The sequence below is a fragment of the Rhea pennata genome, chromosome 1 (genome assembly GCF_028389875.1).
Source record: "Rhea pennata isolate bPtePen1 chromosome 1, bPtePen1.pri, whole genome shotgun sequence".
Lineage (NCBI taxonomy): Eukaryota > Metazoa > Chordata > Aves > Rheiformes > Rheidae > Rhea > Rhea pennata.
Window position 1 is genome coordinate 183,348,149 of NC_084663.1, and position 21,826 is coordinate 183,369,974.

The 21,826-nt window shown below is 36.8% G+C and overlaps 1 protein-coding gene across 6 annotated transcripts in view; it reads left to right on the forward strand.

Moving 5' to 3' along the window:
* The window catches only part of DGKH (diacylglycerol kinase eta), a 156,613-nt gene that overhangs the window by 99,099 nt on the left and 35,688 nt on the right, over nucleotides 1-21,826 (forward strand). For 4 of the 6 annotated variants that reach the window (XM_062566971.1, XM_062566967.1, XM_062566966.1 and 1 more), the window contains 9 exons: nucleotides 2,269-2,373; nucleotides 2,693-2,825; nucleotides 10,300-10,406; nucleotides 11,539-11,664; nucleotides 12,993-13,095; nucleotides 14,806-14,968; nucleotides 17,383-17,491; nucleotides 17,759-17,898; nucleotides 19,626-19,713. In XM_062566971.1, the coding sequence (XP_062422955.1) occupies nucleotides 2,269-2,373; nucleotides 2,693-2,825; nucleotides 10,300-10,406; nucleotides 11,539-11,664; nucleotides 12,993-13,095; nucleotides 14,806-14,968; nucleotides 17,383-17,491; nucleotides 17,759-17,898; nucleotides 19,626-19,713 (1,074 nt within the window). Of the gene's footprint in view, nucleotides 1-2,268; nucleotides 2,374-2,692; nucleotides 2,826-10,299; nucleotides 10,407-11,538; nucleotides 11,665-12,992; nucleotides 13,096-14,805; nucleotides 14,969-17,382; nucleotides 17,492-17,758; nucleotides 17,899-19,625; nucleotides 19,714-21,826 lie in introns of those variants that run through there. The other 2 variants (XM_062566968.1, XM_062566970.1) reach the window with 2 other exon arrangements.

Sequence of the window (21,826 nt, forward strand, 5' to 3'; positions counted from 1 at the left end):
TCTTAGGATATAAGAACTTCTGGTATGTTTATAAGTAGTGGTATGTTCAGTAGCAACATTTGGTGGCATGATTTGGTGAGTAACACGTGGATGAGTGGTACCTTTTGAGATGTCCTTTGGTGTCCCGTCTGCGTTATAGCTGCTGCTCCAGCTGGTCTGGTCCTCTGTTGTATCTGCCAGCCCTGGACTGATGCTTTGGGTACCAAAGGACATCACAGTAGGCACTGGAAAACTACGTTTGAGCAGCTGAACCAAGGTCTTGATTAGGAGATGAGGGAGAGTGAAAGGGGGCATGCGGGGGATTTCTGTGATCGGAAATATTAAAGACATGAGTAATTCAAATAAATATTACTTGGAAAGACCAATATTTTCAAATCTTCAGCAACAAATGCAGCTGTTGTTGCTTAAGGGCATTTCGCAACATCTGGCTGCTGCTTAGAATCAGTAGTGAATGTGCAGGAAGGACTGACATGAATTGTAAAATTTTTGGTGGACTTCTAACTTACTCTTTAGTATGATGTCATGCTATATAATAGGAAATAGTTGGGCTGAGTGTATTTGCACAAATAAGATTTCTGAGTTGAATAAAACCTGGAAATTCCTGGAGAATGGTGATTATTATTGGAGCCAGGGCTATATTATGATTTAATGGCTTTTCTGGGCTTCGTTTGATGACCTGGCTTAGAAAAACATTTTGAAGTAATGAAGCGTCTGTTTGGCTCCAAACTAATGAGAGAAGTATTGCTCTTTGCATTAACTGTTCTTTAGAAAGAGTCGTGGATAGCTACTAATAAACCTTATTAAAAAGCTTATGCAAGATTGAAGGAAATAGAAAAGAGAGAGAAACCATTCCATTCCATGCGAAGTGCCTACATCTCAAAAAAAAAAAAAAAAAAAAAAAAAGAAAAAGAAAAAAGAAAAAGAAAAAAAGAAAAAAAAAGAAAAGAAAAAAAAGCTTTTGCTTCTCTTCCATGTGACTTGCAGCCTGCTGCATTTCAGTTACGTTGCCTCTGAGATATGTTAAAGTGCAGCTCAGTCAGTTTAATGAAGAAGTAGATAGGACAAATCAAGACCAGAGACTATTTCCAGCAGAGACTGGGTAAGTAAATGCAGGTGTAGATGAGTGATTGCTAATATTGTACAAATGTTACAATATCTAGCCTGTAGCATTTAATACAATACTCAAAGCAGACATTTTTTGGTGGTCTAGTCTTTTTTGTATAAATAATTTGCAATTGTGTGTGGTACATAATATGCAATGTATTTAGGTACAAGACTTACAGAGGATTTAACTTGATTTTTTTTAGACTTCATCCAACAAAACAAACAACTTTTATTTTATATACTTACTTTGTTTTAAATTCCTTGCTATGGAAGTAAATGCTTCATCCATTTTAGTGCAGTGCTCAAAATAATTTCAGTGGGAGTTAGCAGATAGTTTCTGGTGCCTTCTTGTTATTTTAATTATTTCTCTACTGGTGAGGGAAAGGGGGAAAACAACTTATACTCTGACCCTCCAAGATCAGTATCTTCATTTTCAGATTTCTGAAGTCTAAATTCAGACCACTTAGGGCTTCCGCGGCATTAACTTGTTCCAGGAATTCATTCAACAGTTCTAGAAGGACTGTAGGGTATGATTTCAGTTATTTGCTTTTGTTCTCTATGTCCTTTAAATCTTTTGTATTTGTTCCTGTATTAATGTTCGTATAGAATGTTATATTTTATAAAATTTATGTTTCATTATTATATATGTTTAAAATTATGTAGACTACATATCAATATAAAAGATAGAGAAATATGATGAAAGCTTTTCTTTTCTTTTTGACTTTCCAGGCTTTTGTTTATCAATATGGTTTGGTTTTGTTTCCAGCAATTTGAATGGACTTTGCAGCTGCTATAATGTTGTTATGGAATACGATTGAAGTCTTCCTCAATTAATAATTTCTCAACAGGTTGTTTTAGCAATTTCAGAGCTTTCTATTTGAGTGTTCAGATCTCATTGCAGAGACGAGGAGCTGAAAAGGAGTCAGGAACAACATACATTGTAAAAACCTGTATCAAAGCCTGATACAGCCTTAGGAACTGAAGAAGGAAAAGTAAACTCCTCTTGGTAGTCTATTAAAGAAAATAATAATTTTAAAGCATTAAATATCCTGAGATCTGGGTGTGTCTTTCATTTACATCATCCCAGAGGAAAAATTTTATCAGATATTCTATTCTATAATGATTTCCACTGTGTAGAATCATCACAATGCAAATCTTTTTCAGATAATCACTCCGTTCAGGAGGCTAATATTGTGTGCTGAGAACAGAAAAGAAATGGAGGATTGGATAAGCTCTCTGAAGTCTGTACAGTCTAGAGAACACTATGAGGTAAGTTAATATCCCTGTTAGTGCAACCTGCTCAAAAGACCAAGCTACAGGACACAGGACTGGAGTAGTTTAATCCTCCTTAGCAGGAATTGTGTATTTAAAGTCAAAACCTAGCTTCGCCGTAAGAACTTTACTACCAAGTGACAGTTTATTATGATAATTTTGTTCAGAAGTTTGGAGAGGAGCAAGCTGAAGCTCCCTTTGAACTTGATTTTCCTGAGCATTGCACTGTCCCCAGTAATATGGAAACCCTTGGTAATTTCAGTCACTGTAGCTGTGTTCTGTACTTGCAAATTTGTCTTAACTTCTCCTTTACTAGACCGCACAGTTTAATGTGGAACATTTCTCAGGGATGCATAACTGGTACGCCTGCTCCCATGCCCGACCTACCTTCTGTAACGTGTGTAGGGAGAGCCTCTCTGGAGTCACCTCTCACGGCCTGTCTTGCGAAGGTAAAATTCATGCTTTTCCCTCCTCGGTTTATAATGCATTGCAAGTTGACAGATTACTGAACGTTTAGGACAGGTAATAATTTTGCAAATAATGAGTAAGGAAGAAAAACGAAAGGAGAAATCTATTTGGTAGAGTGACTGCTAATGACATGGCTCACACTCCTTGTGCTCTGGATGCCTTTTCCTCACTCATTTCAGTAAAATTTTCCCTCCTGCTGCGACTACCACTTTGGAAGGCACTTGCCCGGAGCGAAGGTTTGCAAGAAAAGATCAAATGTCTTTGATTTGTGCTTAAAAATGCAGATGTGAAACACAATAATAGTCTTACTGATTTGCAGAATCAGCATGTCCCAGAAAAAAAATATAATTGTTTCTGCTCCAAATCTGAAACAATTACTAATGTTATAATGCTGTGACCTTTCCCCCTCCATTTGCTGTTTGCTCTGCTGTTCTCTTGCTCATCCTGCAGTACAGGCTGTGAGGGCAGATGTATAGCTTTTAAAATGCTATACAGAGATAGAGATGTAGATGCCTTTGCATTTGGACAGTTAAATAAATAACAGCCAACAGAAATAAAAAGTAAATGTGGATAAGCTTAACGCTGAGTCTTTATTCAGAGAAAAAATCTTTTGCAAGCAAAAAGTCTATGAGAACTCCAAAACACTCAATTTTAAAGTACTTATTTTCTGCTGTAAGTTCTGTGAAAAAACAGTAATGTCTGCTTATATTAGAATCCAGCAGAAAATTAAGCATTTTTATGGCCTTGTGGTATCTATGAAATTCAGAGGCAAGTTTGAGTGGTGCTTTTATAATTACGTATTAATAATTATTAAGTATTTAATTACAAAATAGTTAACTCCAGAAGAGAGTTACTGTTCCTTAGACCCTTCAAAACTTGATTTTTGGATGTGTATTACCAGACTGCAAATGCATTTATGTTGCTGATGCTGTTATATTACTTAAGGTATATTCATAATATAGTATACAAGGGAAACTGTACTAAAGGAAACATTATCCTATTGTCCAAAATTGTCCATGCTTTTCAGGCAGCGAATGGTGCAGTTGCCAAGAAATGGAATGAACCTGTTTCATACAAATTAGATGTAACACGATTACTTCCAGCTTCTCTAGTATGTTTTCTACTGTCTGTAAGTCACTCAGACTATTTTAAGGCAATTAGGATATTTTCAATGTCTGATATTGGCAAATGTAGTAACAAGTGCTTAACTAAAATACAGTTATATTGCCTGAGCTTCTTTCCTTTCATACTGTATTTAACTTCATAAGGTAATATTGTAGCTATTTAAAAGGTTATTTAGCAAGAGTTGTTCCTGTAAGATTATCTGTGTTAATGAACTTAGCTCGTTGTTTTTTGATTTTTCAATATCTTGTTTTGCTTCTAAGTGTGATTTAAATTTCTAAGGAGTTGGCATTAACTTTACATTAAGGAAATTCCTGTATTTCCAGTTTTGTACTTTGTAACCTTTCTGCATTACATATTAAAAATTAATAATACATTTATCCAGATTTGTGATGTTAATTGATCTTTCAGCAATTTTTTACAAATGACTCTTAATGGTAGATTGGGTTTTCTTCCTCTATTCTGCTGTCTCATAAACATACAAGACCTGGGTTGGTTAAGGTGTGCATGTTCTGATATATCTGTTAATAAAAAATTAAAGAACATATACACTACTAGCTAAAAAGTGAAAGAAGATAAATTATTGTGTATGTGTGTGTGTGTGTATATATATATATATATATATACACACATACATATATATATATATATATATGTGATTCAGTTGAAGGTTGATTCTTTAACTGAGGTACTCATACTTTCTACTTTGATTCTGTATGCCTGTGAAAACCCTTGTTAAACCTCTTTAATTTCTTCATATAACAAGTGTGTTTTGGTTTGATATTACTTATTACTCTGAAATTCTTGTGTGATTGAATTCATGTCTAGTTGCTTCTCTCATGCACTTCTAATACATTTTCACTATCTGTTCCTTGACTTATACTATGTTAGCAATATAGAGATTTTGAAGAGATGATACAGTAGGTATGGAGTCTTACGATTCCCCAGACATCTTCTGTTCTACTTTTTCTCATTACATCTTTAAAAAACCTGTTTAAATATTCATGCCTGACATCTGAAGCCTCGAGTACTGCTTTACGCTGGGAATCCATTTATATCTAGATTAAATTCAATTATTTGTATGGTTGTTGAACCCAGGCTGCTCTATTTCATGCATTGGTGAGATGATGCTTCTTAGTAGATACTGGAACTCTTCCTCCTTTAAGGCCATCCGATTACTGGCATGCCAAGTTCTCCTGAAAGTAGCTTAGGTTCTTTGTACTCTTTGTGGTCTGATTCTTGACTGTTATCTGTAGGTAAAAATAAATCCCACTGCTGATATTTTGCAGCTCACAATGCTTTAGAAGGTCAGTTCTTTAATATTTCGTTCTCTTTGACCTGCTGCTATCCGGCAGCTCTGCCCAACTGTTTTACAGCCTGATCACACAAGCCTCATTTCCTTTGGAGATAAAGTGGGTTGTGGGCCTGCCTCCTTTTTTCAGGACCCTTCCCTCCCAATAACTTGCAGCAAATACTGAACAAATTAAGTGCAGGCCACCCTGAAAATACTCCTTAAGTTTTGTAGAAGCCAGTGTAGGAAAAGAGCATGTTATTGCCATCATTAGGGCAAAGAATGTAGTGTGAACTTGTACCTTATTAGACATCAAAGAAGCAGCACGGTGATCAAACAAGAGAAGTAAATTCCTATCAAACCAGACTTATTTCTTTGAACAGTACAAAGAATTATTTGACTTTTTAAAAATTTAATTGTACGTTCCTTTGAGATGCAATGCTACTGCTCCCACTAGTTCTTCCCTTTGTGTCTTCTTAAAATACACTATACTTTTCAAGTGCTGTCCAAATAAGTATGTTGTGCTAATAAACTAGTTCTAAAGGACTGATCTCCCCTGCATTCATCTATAGTCTTTCCTAGGACAGAGAAATTATATTTTCTGCCTTCCTTTGGAAATCCTTCCAAACCATTTGAATCGAGTGAGGCTTTTGTTCCTTATTCTCCTCAAATGTGTCTCTTATTCAGAGTTTAGTTTGCTGTGCACTCAGGAGTGAGAGGTTATCAGATTATCACAGGGATGTGTGGGATGTTTAGACAAAGAAACCTAAAAATCTACAGATCATTAATAAAGCATTTCTGTCAAAGTCATTGCCAGTGGAACATTACCTTTATGATTATTCACAAAGTATTTCTCCAGGTAATGTTTTCATTATCATGGCTGAATCTTGATAGTTAAACATCAGAAATACCTCATAAGCTGAGTAATGCAATGTAGATGAGATATTACACACACAAAACAATGTTAAAAGAGCACTTTTAAGAGCATGGAGTCAGGCAATAAGAAAATACCAGGAATAAATTGCTTTTACAAATGGATCTTTGTCCATTGTGCACCTGATCTTTTCCCATTACAATTGCTTCCCCCCCCACAGAGAACCCACCTCATCTTACTCACTGCATGGAACATTTCATAAGCAATTGCTGGGTAGTCACTGTTTCCAGGACTTCTGCCACATTTTCTGCAAAGGCTAGAAAGTGAATAGTGAGTGAAGCAGCTGGGAAGAAAGAGAATGGTTCATAGTTAAGGGATTAAAAGGCTATTACAGAAAACTGTGTGTGGAGACTTTTTACCATGTTGTAGCCCTGTGTTATCCTGGGCAAATAACTTAAACTGGATTTTCATGCAATTATTAGTTGTATATTTTTTATTTTCTGGGCACTTAGATTGATAACCTGGGGTCTGTATCACGAAGATGCTGAGTATTCAGTAACTGCAAAAAAACAACAATAACAGAAAAATAAAGCTGTATTTTTCAAGATGCTGATTCTTTGGAGATGCTTCATACTGAAAAATCAGGCTGCCGTTGTCTTTTTAACCTGCACAACTGGTGGAAAACTTTGTTTTTAATCTCTCTCTATTTCAGTTACCCCTTCTGTAAATGACAGTAAAAGCAAACCTTTATCTGGGTAATGCGCTGAAAATTAACATGCACTTTTTAAGCACTCAAAACTTGTAGTGGTGAGCACAATAAGAAAAAACCCATGAGGAAAATAATAATTGTGTCTTAAAAGCAGTATTTGATTAGCTTATGGTAAGTAAGATAAATACCTGTTGAAAATCAGGATGTATCGCAGTACTGCACAGCTGTGTACTTATCAAGAACCATCTGTCCTGTGTGGTGGGGCAGGGTCCTGTTAAAAAAAGCGTGTGATTAAGTAGCTGAAGACTTCACACCTTCATAAGGAAGCTATATTAGGGTTGCACGAGGAACTCGACTTAGTAGTACTTGACTTTGTAAAGTAAATGTTCTTTTAACATACTGTGTGTTGTATTAAATTAACTTACAAAGTTATTTATTTTCAAGAAAATAGTAAAAATTGATGAGAAACTATGAAATTTTATCTTTTATAGCATCACTAGCATAGGCTTCAAATCGGAGTGAAGCTAGACTGCTGTTTTCATGTCAGTCTGTCACCCTGTTTACCCTGTGGCTTGTGAGTCCTGCCTGTGAGAGTATTCTTGGAAACAAAAAAGCAGGTTTCATGGAATGCCCCAAGATAAATCCTTCCATCTCGACACCTTAAACTGTAGATACAGCCTCAGGGATCTTCAGACTAGTTTCAAAACTTCGTCTTTGGCATTTGAGGCTGGAAAAGAACAGTCTGAGCCAGCAGCTATCCTTTGAAGAATGCAGAAAGCTCATCAGAAAATTGCTGGTAGAGTGGTAGGTTTGGCAGGACACTCAATATTTCTTCCCAGTGCAGCTGAGTTAATTGATGAGTGAATAGAATAAATAGCCTTTGAGGCAAGAGGGTTTTATAACAAAGATGTATGGTTTCAGCAAAAGAGAGCCTATGATAATGTTCATTATTATGTTCAGTAATGTTGGCATTACTTCATTATAGATAATAATGGCTGCAGATTTAATCACCTTGTCAGACAGCAGATGTTGGTGCAACTGTGACAACTGTTTGCTAATTAAATGGTTTGCCTGATTGACTTTGAGAGAGATTTGTTTTCTATGCCACTTAGAACTATTTACACAGAAAATTAAACTTTTTTAAAAATTGCTCTATGAATACCCTAGTGTTAGATATTGGCTTTTTTTTTTTTGGTCATCTCTTAACTTTTTTTGGCAAAGTAGTGGCAATTGGTATTTAGCAATATGTCTGCATGTTTCTAAAAGATTTTTGATATCAGACTGATGGAAAAATGGAGTGTAATATCATTTGAGATAAAAGAAGTTGGAGGACAATAGAAACTGTGTTTCGGAGTTGGTTAAAATTTCCCTTTTTTATACCATTGTCATCCACACTGCTACGTATTTTGTGACTTTGAGTGAGCTCATTGTGAAAGCTTTAAAGTCTCATCCTGCCATCCTCCTTTCTGACAATGTTTAATGCTTGAAATAACATGAACTATTGCTTGATAATAGTGGGCTTGCAGGAGGGCACCTACAGGAAGTCTGAACTAAGATCGGGTAGGTTATACTGTGCCGATAAAACAAATATTAGCTGTTGCTTGTCAGGATACTATCAGTACTGTGCAGTGCTGATACTCGATAGATCCTTGGTTTGAACTTGTGAATTGTAGTCTGGCCTTACTGGGACGGCAGAGGTTGAATCCAAAACCCTGAGGTCTAATTCAGTGGTAGCCCATAGGATTTGAAAATTCCCTTTCTTTCCTGTGCCTGTATATTATCCAGTCTCTTAGTCCTTTGGAATTTTCTACCATCCCTCACTGTTGATTTGTGACAGCTTAACCTGCGCAGCCAAGGCGAACGCGTCATTTCTGGGTATGAGGCTGAACTGTGTGGCGTCCCTTCTCCAAAACCTTCAAGTGGCAAAACTGCTCGAGGCCCAAGGCGTTTGGAGAGGCAGCCCTCGCTTGTGTGCTGCGGTGGGAGCTGAGTTCCTTTAGAACCAGTTTAGATTGGCAGACACGCAAAAATACGATGCTGAGCTATTTGGAAAATGTGAGTCTATCCTGTTAGCTGAGGAATATGGTATATTTGCACACTTGGGGTCTGTGAAGGTGGCTTTAAAATGACCAGGGGAGTTTCTGTAAAGCAACAACCTCCCTTTTTCTGTTTTCTTCTCTTTGAGCTAAGGATATACTTTCACGCATTTCCCGGAGCAGGGACAACTGATTGCTTTCAAACTCAGATGTTGCTTGCTTAGTCTCCATTCGCTTTTTTTTTAAATTGATCTGGCAATGGATCAGTGGAATTAAAATGAGAAATTTATGATTCACAAGACCTTTTGTACCGTGGCTTACTGTTTTAACAGTGGACCAGTGATGGGCCAAGGCTTCTGATTGCTTCCTGTCAAATATTTGTTTGAAAAAAGACGACTACTTTTAGTCTGCTGGCTAGTTCTCATAAACCTTTAATGCTCTATGCCAAAATAATTTATATAACGCACTGTAAAGAAAATGACCTCATATACTTCCAGTAATGTAAATACTCACAGTTGTATGCATCAGTCTTTCTGGTATAGTACAGTATAATTACCTAGTCATACTAATTAAGTTGAACAAAATACAGTTATTAGATTGTCAGAGTGTCTGCCGGTGCTAGATGTCTGTACTAAATACTACAATTACTGTATTTCTGTATATATAGTCCAGTTAGAAGTCAGGCTCTTCCTCACTTCATGTAAACTCTTGGAAAATATCGTAACCACCAGTCTCCTGAATAAATATATCGCCACCTAATCCTTCATTTTCGTGGCTTCTAGGAAAACAGACACAGCGGTGCCCCCAAAAGGGGTTCCTTAGCCTAAGAAAGAAGCAGAGCTCCCGAAGCACAGTTCTTCTCAGAGACACCCTCCCACGACCTCCTGTAAAATCCAACTGGGTATCTCAGTTGTGCCACAGGAGGAAGAGAAAGGGCGAAAGCATAGGTAAAGGTATATTAGTACCTTGCATTGCACCTGGAAAATAGGGGCAAATGTGAATTTGAGGACCACTGTATTGTGGTTCACAGCTAAGCAAACAAAACGGGTTTTCCTCAACTGCTGAATTTTCTAATCATTTCTCTATCAGAGCCACTTAGGCTGCTATTCTTAGGTCTGCTGTAAGGTGACAGAGGTACTCCAGTCTTGAATGTTTGTGACAGTTGAACTATTTCAGAGGATAGATGAAAGACTATTAAGCCTTCATAGAGTTTCTGTTATCCCTAAACCCAGTTTAGGAAGTTAAAACTGGAATGATTACAAACTCAGAGTTTTATTTTCATTGGTTTGTGTCATGTGTGCAAGACAAAATGAACGTGTATTTGGCTGTTTCTTCAAATAGCTATATTTGATATGTATATATATATTTTAAGATCCGTGTCATAGAAATAAATAACATAATTACATTTATGTATGCCTTACAGTGTGTAAGTTTAAAGCACATAAAAGATGTGCTGTCAGAGCAACAAATAACTGCAAGTGGACTACATTAGCCTCAATTGGAAAAGATATCATTGAAGATGAAGATGGTGTAAGTATTATTCATATTTACAGTACTTTCCAACAGCTATTTCTTCCTTACGGGAAAAAAATGACTAATTATAGAAATACTGTCGTTTGACCTATTAAAATTAATGGTAGGTAGCTGTATTCTCAAACACTTTTCAAAGCTTAACATGATATTTAGAACAAAAGTTATATTCCTCTCTTACAAGACAAGTTCAGTATCTGTGGGCACAGGAATGTAGCTGTAGTTGCAAGATTTTAAAGATCACATGCAGAGAAACTCAGAGGCTGGAGAATTGCTCAGAGAAGTTCCTACTGCTCCTGAGCAAAGGTGGTATTTTATACTGTTGTTAACACTATTTCGGCAATCTATTTTGTGTCCTTTCTACTGATGGTTACTCCCCAGGAGGCCTGTTTGGAATTCACTGACATAGAGGTTTTTTACTGATGAAAGCAAGACTTTTGAAATTAGAAGAAGAAACAACAAAAGCTTTTCAGAGATTTGTTCTGATAGATGGGTTATTTTTACAAACACATCATGCACATGCCACTGGCACGAAACATTTTCCTTAGGAGGTTAGTCCTAAATTGCATAAATATCAATGTAATTTCATCTCTGCATAGAGTTGCGCATCGTATTACAGGGACTGAAAGTGTTAAGCTTTGCACTGAGTTTAGAAACTGCTTTGTAGAGCTGTGACTTGACATTTGTGGTGACTGTGAGGTGACTAAAGCCCCTGAGGTATTCTGCTGTCTTGCCTGTTCTTCTGAAATATAATATTTTTAATGAAGTTGTGACACATATGCAGCATTAAGTGAACAGGTACTTGTGAGATGTGTGTGTGTTATGGAGACTCTAGATTTAAGTGACCTTTTTATTTGGTTAGTTACTACCATTGCATCAAGAACAGTTGAATAAGATGTTTATTATTTCTTCAGGGGTCATATTTCTGCCTAGCAGATGAAATAGCCCCACAGACCACATTCATAGCAGTTGCCTTGTGAGAATCAGTGTCACTTATCCTGGTCTGCCTTATTGGGGCAAGAAGTTAAGATAAAAGAGCTACAGGAAGTAGTTTGAATCCACCTGCAGCTGCGAGACAAGAGCCTTCAATTTCTATTTTAGAATGTTTAACTTTATAACTCCTTTTTCACAGATAGCTATGCCTCACCAGTGGTTAGAGGGTAATTTGCCTGTCAGTGCCAAATGCGCAGTCTGCGACAAGACCTGTGGTAGTGTTTTACGCCTGCAAGATTGGAAGTGCCTTTGGTGTAAAGCTATGGTAGGTGCAATGGACCGCATCCAAGCATCTAGGATTTTGCCAGTGCTACGGTTCATCATTATTTTTACTTTGTCATTTCAGAACTGTGTTTTTGGACTGAAGTAGGAGAAACACCTTGCACAAATTCACATCTTCTCTAACATTCATAAGTTCTTAAGACTGCCCTACTGGCTTCAGTTCATTTTTAATATCTTCACAGATGCAGCTTTTATTTAATGACCTTGACATCCAATGTGTTTTGTCTGCCTGCCTGTCTCCTAACTCCGTGGGAGAGACGGAGGTCTGAGTTCAAAACTTTGTTGGATACATTATTGTCTTTTGTGTATTGACTTTTGTAGGCTGTCAGGTCTGTAGTACTTACTCGGTCTAGACTGGAGCCTTTTTCTGAACAAAGAGTTTTGAGGAATTAATGTTTCAAGATAACTTAAGGTTCAGAAGCCTGTTCTGCAGATCTGACGATGTGTTATCAACTTGTCTTTTTTATTATGAATGATTTGCATTCATCTTTAAAAAATACTGCTGCTGGACTCTTGAAGTGCTCTTCTTCAGTATATTCTATATTGCTGATTGAAATTCTCTAACAGTTTATTGCTGTTTCCCTTAAAATAAAATTTTCTCTTTGTTGCTCACTTGATTTCTTTCTTATGCTAGGCTGTAGAAGTGGGAAATTGGCAGATTTTTTAAGTATTTCAAGGCATTTTATGTAGGTTTTAGTAATTGAAAGTTAACTCTATACACTTCACTGTGACATTAGGCATGTAGGTGTCTGAGGCACTGTGTCCAGGCACTGGAAAGTGATTGGTACCTCCGGAGGTGATTCAGAACTTAGGTGAGCAGCAGCGGTTGCTGTGTGAGCCTGTTTTTTCAATAACTATGTAAGAGGCCTATACAGCACGAGGTTTATGGGGCATAGACCCTGCCTTTGGCTGGTTTCTCTGGCTTGGTATGTGTGATAGCACGTATGTCCTCCAGAACATCCAGATGGGCTGGGCATGTATGGAGCACTGTGTGTGCCTGCTCTCTCTAGCATGGCTGCTGGGAATTCAGTCCTCCGTTGCTGCTGGATGGAGCTAAATGATTTACTTGGTCGTAAGGATTATTCATATCTGCCATAGTGGTGTCTGAAGATGAAGTACTCCAAACTTAACATTTTGTAGAATGAAACACCTTGTGCTTGAACACTCATATATTTTTGTACAGTTCTACTCCTCTTTTCTCTACACTTAAATGTTATACATTAATCCATTTTTGTTATATAGATACTATATCAGTTATCCATTCACCCCAAAATTACATTGTAAAGAAATATTTGTTTTTTTCTTTTGTAGGTTCACACTGCCTGTAAAGATCTCTATCCTCGTAAATGTCCGCTTGGCCAATGTAAGGTATCGATTATACCTCCAACAGCATTAAACAGTATAGACTCTGATGGTACGTAGTACTGTGATGTGATCAGTGGTAGCTCTGGACTTATTGTGGTTAGTGAGATTTGTATAACTAAACAGGGCTAAAATGCCTCTGCTGAACAGGTGGTTTTCAAGTTTAGAGAACAGTAGAATTTTCCATGTATCTTTATAGAGGAATATTTACTTACCATGTTTTTAAAAACATTCTTGAAGGTTTTCCCACTTGAAATTCTTCTCTGTTTTCATTTCTGACTGTTGGAAACTTTTCAACTGAATGACCAGGGACCACAGGATAAAGTGTCCTGATGCCTCCCTGACATAGGTCATGCCTAGAATGAATTCTCAAAATCTGAGTAACTTTGCTCTGTGCAGAGGTTAGCTATCTGAATGACTCAGATCTAACAGCTACTTTAGAGAGGCTGAAAAGATGAATCACTCCCACACTCTCTCTAAATCTGAATATAAGCAGTATAAGAATCCTGCAACACACAGATAGAAAACACAGCAGATGTTCAAAACTCAGAGGTGCTCGCTGGTAGCTCAGAACAGAGATAAGCTGTAGGAGCAGTGGGAGTCTGTATATGAGGTTAAGGAATTAATAAGGAGTATCATGAAATCTGACTGCTATGATTTTGTAGTTTATGTTGGTGGCAAATGTAGACCAAGAACTTTAACATGACTTTTACATTTTAGAAATGATTGTTTATGCTGTACATATTCACTCTTTTATATTCAATTCCTATGTAATGTCTCAGAGCAGAGAGTCATGCTGCTATTTATTATTCATGCTAAGAAGGTTGTTCCATATGTGCATTTATATTTCTTGGCAGTTCAATAAATAAAACAAACCTTATTTTAAATTATGCATTATGATAATGTGGAATCCTGTTAGCATTCCTAGGCTTGTAATGTCGTCTTGTTATTTTAATAGAAGTTGTTGCTTTATTAATTTGTTTGAGGCAGTTAAAAAAGACATAGTTACTATTGCCTGAAATGTTAAAACCTATACCTGTGATTTTGAAATGGTGCTGAGACACCACTTCTTTCACGGAGTAGTCATGTTAGTCACGATGTCCCTTAGTACAGCTTACTGAGGGCCTTAGTGAAAGCCTGCTGTAATCAGCTAAAAGACCTGCATTGACTTTAATTAGGCTCTGTATCACAATTGAAGGTCTGTTGATCAGTAACTCCATTATAGTTAATAGCATAATTTCATTCTCATAATATATAGAATAGAATAAATAAAAGTTCTCATGCAAAGTCTCTGCTGGGAGCAGCTGAATTCAATAACTTTTTAAGTCTATGAGTATTGCTAGAAAGCTCATACAGACTTGGATGATCCAGCCCCACTCAGTAAGGTTAAAAAAAATCAGATAAAACACCAACACTCGTGATTGAAATATATATATCATTATGTGATAACCTTTGAAGGAGAAATTTGAGAAGTATTCTAGAAAGCTACCTTTTTTACTGTGAAAAAACAATAAAGCTATTGTCTTCAGGATTTTACTAAATCTAGGCACTGCAAATATTGGAGAAAAAAAATGAACTGGTAAATATTGAGCAATGGTGTTTTCCTTGGTAGGGCTAATACTCAGTTTAGTATTTGCATTATGCATGATAAGATGTACTCCTTTTGTCCTTCATTCCTTTCCTCCTCTTTCTCATGATTTCTTTTTGTGTTGTTCATATTAGAAAGCCTTATTTATTTCATTCTTTCTAACTATGTTCACAGGTTTCTGGAAAGCCACATGCCCGCCATCCTGTGCCAGTCCTCTTTTAGTTTTTGTTAACTCAAAGAGTGGAGACAATCAGGGAGTAAAGTTTCTTCGTCGATTCAAACAGTCGTTAAATCCAGCTCAGGTGTTCGATTTAATGAATGGAGGACCTCACTTAGGGTAATGACCTTGGAAATCTTGAGCAATCCTTTTGCAAGGGAATTTAGTGCATACTATAGTATTGTGTTGTCCCCTTATTATTGTAATTCCATCACCGATATTTAGCATGTGACTTCCTACTTAAAATCTGTCATAGTTAATGGAATTTTAATATGAATTCTAACGGGTGAAGTGATTGTAATACATTTTTTTTTTAGAAAAATTCACTTGAAAATTCAAAACCAAAACAAAAAGCTCAGCAGTCCATTTTTTTGTGTCTTTTTGACTAGCTTTGAGTTATACTAATTGCTAAGGTTCAAAACGGTTGAACATGTTTAAATGCCTTCCTTAAGCAGGGCCTTTACGCACAGTTGTCTGGATGTGTTTTTACATCTCAGATACGAAAGTCCTGAGACTTTCTTGTAACTTCATCATGAATGACTAACTAAAGAAAAACTTACTTTTCTAAATATACTCTGTAACTTTTTGAATTCCAAACACAAGTGTCAGTTGAGGATTTTACAGCTGGTGATTGAGTAGTGCACTAAAACTTCCGTTACTGGAGACCTACCTTCAAAATCTCTTTTAGGTAACATATGCAAATGGTTGTGATGATGAGCATCCCACAGAATTTGGAGCAAATCCATGATTAAAACAAGCAGACAAATTCCTGGGGTTGCTTGTTCGGGGCAGAGAGAGAGAGGGGGGGTGAAATCTACATAGCAGTGGCCCCTACACAAGCATCCTTGTGGGTTCATAAAGATTAAATTTATTCGCGTTTTTCTGTTCAGGTTCTATTAATCTTGTTCTGCTCAGCTGTAGCCTTGTGATTAAATGGCCTATTAATATCAGTTACAGCAAATGGAAACACTAATTTCTGTATTCTTAAAGATGCAGAATTATAATTGCATGATAAAAATATAGATAACACAAATGCAGAACAATTAAGTTCAAACAGTGGATATAATGAAACACAGCTGTTGATTTTTACAATTAGTACTGCTTTATAGAAATGCTATATTAACTATTTATAATGAAAAGAAAGGTACAACTTAACCCTGATTTAAATCTTTCTTTAATCTAGGTCTCTTTTAGCTAACATTTTGTACGTGTAATTCTAAAGACAAAGTATAAGTAAGGAAGGATCCTCTTACAGGAGAGAGGATTTTTGAGAGAAGATGGTCTGAGAAATGTGTCTTTCTGCTTGCAAGCTCTCTTGCTTTGTATAGGTGTCAGTAACAGCAGTGTGGTTTAGGAGATTCACTTCGGCTTTGCACAGTAACCGTAGATCAGCTTGGTTGCTTTTATCTATTTTTCCCCAGTGTTTTCCAAAGAGAGGTCCTTAGCAGTTTTTCTATCAGCTAGTGCTGATGTCTTCTTTCTTCTAGTAGATTTTAAAAGTAGAGACACATTCTTTGGGGGAGTGTATTGCTAGGGGATTTTCTCCCTTTTTTCAGAGTAGTAGAAATTGATCTGGAATCAACATTTTTTTTTCCTTCTATGCCTGCCTCTGTTGTTCTGAATATGTATCTGCCTATCATATGCAAGTGACATTATTTTCTTTAGAAAAATAGAAATACTTCAAAAATTTGTGGTCTTATGCTGCTTTTAGAAATAGTTTTGAGATGATGCATATTCTGGAAAATAACATGCATTAAATATATCTATTTTTATAATTTTAAGAATTAACGTTGTCCAAATTTTTTTATGTTTATATTCCTGTTGTGGTGGTTTTTTTTAAATCTCTTGCCTCTTTCTTCCCATTTCGTTTCTCTTTCGTCTTTGTCTCACCTCTCTGCTTGTTCTGTGTCTCTCATCCTGCTTTCTCTAATGCTGTAGAGTATTATGTTCTGTAGCTCTTAGTACTTAGAGAACAGAAGGAAGAGCTGTAGGAAGTGAGAGCAGGATACTCCTTAATGATCTCGTATGAAATAGAGCATTATCTGTTTTATATTGTTGTGATCACCTTGTATGTAATGATTGCCTCCAACTGTCCTTGCATTTCACAAGTTGCAAAAGGCTAACTTGCCCCTCCAGGCTGTGCAGCACATCCTGTTGTCACGTCTTAACTTTTCTTGTGGAAAAATCCCTAGTGACCGTGCTGGTGCCTTATGCTTCTGACTTCTGTAGGAAGCATAGAGCAGTTAAGATTTCATAGCTTAGAAAAGTATCTTTTTTAAAATAATAATAATAAAATCCTGAAAACAATATGTGATATATCAAGGAAAAAAACCTCTGCATGTTATTTATCAGAAATGTCAGTATAAGTAGAATGTGCAGCAGTAGATGGAATGCAGATAGATTTATTTTCTTAATAAGATGTATCCACATACCTCAGAGCAGTAGAAGAACCATCATGAAAGATATTTTGCACCATATTTTCATGTAGTATTTGCTAAAAATAGAGGCTCTAACTGGTTGCATTTTCTCTCCAGTTTACGGTTATTTCAGAAGTTTGACAACTTCCGGATTCTTGTATGTGGTGGAGATGGAAGCGTTGGTTGGGTGTTGTCCGAAATTGATAAACTCAGCTTGCACAAACAGGCAAGTGTGTATACTTGCTGTCCTTGACTTGGTTCCTTGTCGTATATGTGGTGATAAGGGTAGGGCCAAACTCAATAGTTACTGTTAAACAAAAATTTTCACTCAAGTAAACAAATTATACTCTGTCTACACAATTTGATCTTCAAGCTTTAAAAAGCTTCTGCTATAAGATCAACATTTGTTGCTTTAAATAGTAATCATTCATAATAGTTTGTATACTTTCTTTCTGATTTTCGATAACAGATTTGCTCTTATACTGTTTTTCAGTGTCAGTTAGGAGTGTTACCCCTTGGTACAGGGAATGACCTTGCTCGTGTCCTTGGTTGGGGAGGATCCTGTGATGATGATACACAACTTCCTCAGATTTTGGAAAAATTAGAACGAGCCAGCACAAAAATGTTAGACAGGTAAATGTAAATGTGTATACACAGGATTATCATAAGGTTCAATTTGTATGTTTGGGTTTTTGATGGCCTAAGTCATCAGAAACATGTTATTGAGGGTTTTTTTGGTTTTTTTGAAAGAAGTTAAAATGGTATAGGGTACAGATCGTAACCCTGAGTGAAGTGAAGATGGTAAATGGGGGACAGCTCTTCAGTGTCCTTTTTCAACTGCAGGGTCAGAGGGGAGAACATCTGATGAAACTAGCAAGAGTTTCATCCAAAGGTGAACAAAAGGCAGCAGTTTTTACATAACGAGGGAAGCTGCGAAACTGTCCATCACAAGAAGCTGTAAGCGTTAAGAAATGGTGTAAATTCAAAATCATTTTGTTCAGTTTGACGGATTGACCGTCCCATGTGGACTATTGAATACCGTTAGAATTAGCATCTCTATTTAGGAAATAATTGAGTTCTGGGTCCTTGGGTGTAGAAAGAAACCTCATCTTATGCTTTCACCCTCTTTGTATTTTATTTAGGCATCAGCTGCTGCAGATGACATACTGGGCTAAAAGGGTTTTTGGCTTGATCCAGTACTACTATTTGAACATATCTTACATAAAATAAACTCAGGGCCAGCTCAGCTTCTCAGTTTGAGGCATTTTCTTAGTCAAAACCAAATTTCATCCTACTCCTTGTTTTGAATGATATTTGCAAGATACATATTTTCATCTATAAAACAAAGGAAGAGTCTTAATTTAAAAAAAGTCAGAGAAATTGGTGATCATATCATTCTAATGAAGGCGTTGCACTGATTTTTGAAAGGACTTTATATATATATGCTAATTTTTCTTATGCAGTGTATACTTTCTCTCATTGGTGTTTCTATTCTTGCTTTAGTTGAGAACATACGCACGTATATAAAAGTTACAAACTTCTGAATCTAGTGAAAAAGGATTTTATTTTAGGGTTTTTGGGGGAGAAATAGGGAAGAAAAATCTTTTTTTGCTTTGAACTTTTCTGCAGACTATTTGATCATTTTACAGCAAATTGTATTAAACAAGCTTGGGGCTGATCCTTGGGTGTAATTGCTGGCCTGGGCATTCTGAAATATTCATAGATTAAATCATGTTTATCTTTTGCTGCACTGAAAAGAACTTGGTGTCATTCTTCACTCTAATTTCTGTAGATTTGCTCCCAAGGCCATCTGCAGTGATTACTTGTTCTTTTCAGCAGGCTTTGAAGGATGTTGTATTAGCAGTTTCATACAATCTGTGCTCTAGAGAATGGTCCTTTTCCAGGGGGAAAAAAAGTATATATGCCAGTGAAGATACTTCGCTGCTTGCTTTGTTCTCATGGCTTCCTGCCACCAAATGAGATGAAAAATGAATGTTATTTGGAGTTATTTATTCTAGGAGCACATCTATTTTTCTCTGACTTCTGCAGTTATTTTGCATGATGTGAATTCTTCTATACCATGAATATTTTGCTGGAAGAGTCTCTGATACCTGCCTTGAACATCCCAGGATTTGTTCGTGAATCACTAACAAAAAATTTCAGCAGAGAACAAACTACTATCTTTAGACTCAAATATTTCATCTTCGTTAAGTTAACTTACAATTAAAACTTAAGCTCCTTTTTTGTTTTTGAACGGATTATTCTGTAGGGTGACAGAGCATTTTGTTTTGTTGATATGTTAGAAAGGATAGTACTATAATAATCTGGAAACCTAACTGACCATGTTACATTTCTTTTAGGTGGAGTATAATGTCATATGAACTAAAATTACCAGTGAAGCCTTCTGTTCTTCCAGTTACTACAGAAGAAGAGTCCGAGGAGTGCCAGGTGAAGTTTTTGTTTTGTTTAGTTGCTGCATAGGCTTTAATTTGAGCTGCTGGAATGACAATATTTAAAATATAATTAAATCACTTGTGTGCAAAATAGAAAACAGATGTTTTGTGATCTGCTAATTGAATTGAGTCAACTTCTGTTCATGCCATGTATATTAAATAATTAGGGCTTCCAGTTCTGTATTAATTGCTGAAATAAATGAAGCTGAGTAGTCTTCAGTGAAGCAGTCAGAAAAATTTCTTCCTGTAAGTATATATTGAAAAAGAAAAATGTTTATTACTGACATTTTGAATTTGGAATAAGCACTTAGGATGCCCTTTTGAAGGCAAAATTTGTGCCCTCTTGATAAAAGAAAGAGAGAAGCTGTTCAGAGCTTGTAAAAATTACTTAGAATGATACTGTCTAATACTCTCTCTGATCTTTTGGAGAACTCAGAATCGTAAGTGGCCTGAAAAGAATAGCGTAGTGTATCTTTCAAACTAGATTTATGCTTATATTATCTGTTGAGGATTTGATTTTGAGGGAGAGTGGAAGGCTGTAATCAACTTAATTGGCATAAAAAGTGTGATTCAAAATGACAAAGTAGTTTACTCCTGAAAAAGCTAATGCCTATCAACTTTAGCTGAAGAGCACTCGAGAAGCAATTAGTCTGCAGGTTCTTGAATAATTCGATGACTCAGGATGTTTTAGTTGGCATGGAGGTTGTGACTTTTGACAGTTGGCAGGATTCAGAGGGACCTTGACAAGCTGGAGAGACAAGCAGAGAGGAACCTCATGAAGTTCAACGAGGGCAAGTGCTGACCATGAGCCAGCAGTGTGCCCTTGTGGCCAGGAAGGCCAATGATACCCTGGTTTGCGTTAGGAAGAGTGTTGCCAGCAGGTCAAGGGAGGTTCTCTTCCCCCTCTGCTCAGTGCTTGTGTGGCCTCACCTTGACTGCCCAGTGCTCCCCAGTACAAAAGAGACATGGAGTTACTGGAGTGAGTCCAGCAGAGGGTTACTAAGATGACTAAGGAGCTGCAGCATCTCTCCTGTGAGGAAAGGCTGAGAGAGTTGGGACTGTTTAGCCTGGAGATGAGAAAACTGAGGGGGGATCTTATCAATGTGTATAAGCCTCTAAAGGGAGGATGTACAGAGGTTGGGGCCAGACTATTTTTAGTGGTGCCCAGTGACAGGACAAGAGGTAATGGGCACAAACTGAAAGAAACACAGGAAGTTCCACCTAAACATGAGGAAAAACATGAGGAAAAGGAGTTGCCATCCTTGGCAACTACTCAAAAGCTGTCTGAACACAATCCTGGACAACGTGCTCTAGGTGATGCTGCTTGAGCAGAGGAGGTCCCTTCCAACCTCAGCCTTTCCGTCATTCGGTGATTCTGTGATACAGAGCTACCAAAAAGGCCATGACTCCACTGACCGCAATTCTGATGCGCTCATTTTTGCACACAACTCTTTCTGGTGCCAGCAGTGCTCACTGAGGCTTTATCTTCTCTGGTTTTACAAGACTGTTGGTGTGTGTAAGTACCCTCCTGTCAGAATGGCTTTTTTTTTTTTTTTTTTTTTTTAACTGTTCTAGTTAGTTTTGCCTTTGAAGATAGGTTTAATCCTTCCCCAAAATTGAAGGAACTGGTCATACAAAACCTCTATTTTGGAAAATCAGTTCTGTAGGCAGACTGTTGTTTTGTGCTATTATTCTCGGTTAGAGAAAGCTATTTTGAGTACCTTGTTCTATTTTTGGTTTAATGATTTTTGCACAGTATACTGAGTTGTGATATTCCAGAAGAGAATAGGTCAACCTTGCTGTAGGTAATGTGTTAAAGTGAAATTTAAAAAGTGGGTACCCAAATCTTTTTCCTTTTTTTACTTTTTTTTTCTTTTTTTTCAGTTTCAAAATACTTCATTTGATTTGCTCCCAGAAGACTTTACTGTAGCTCAAACACCAGTATGTTTGTGCTTATAAATTAGGTATTTATGGTTCTCCTGCCTCCCCAAAATTAAAGTTAATTTACTGTCAAAGTTATACAGTGAAGGTTGGATTTTAGGGGAAAGGAAGAATGACATTTCTAGCTGATTGATATCAAGAACCAAAACACACTAAAAGTGGATTTT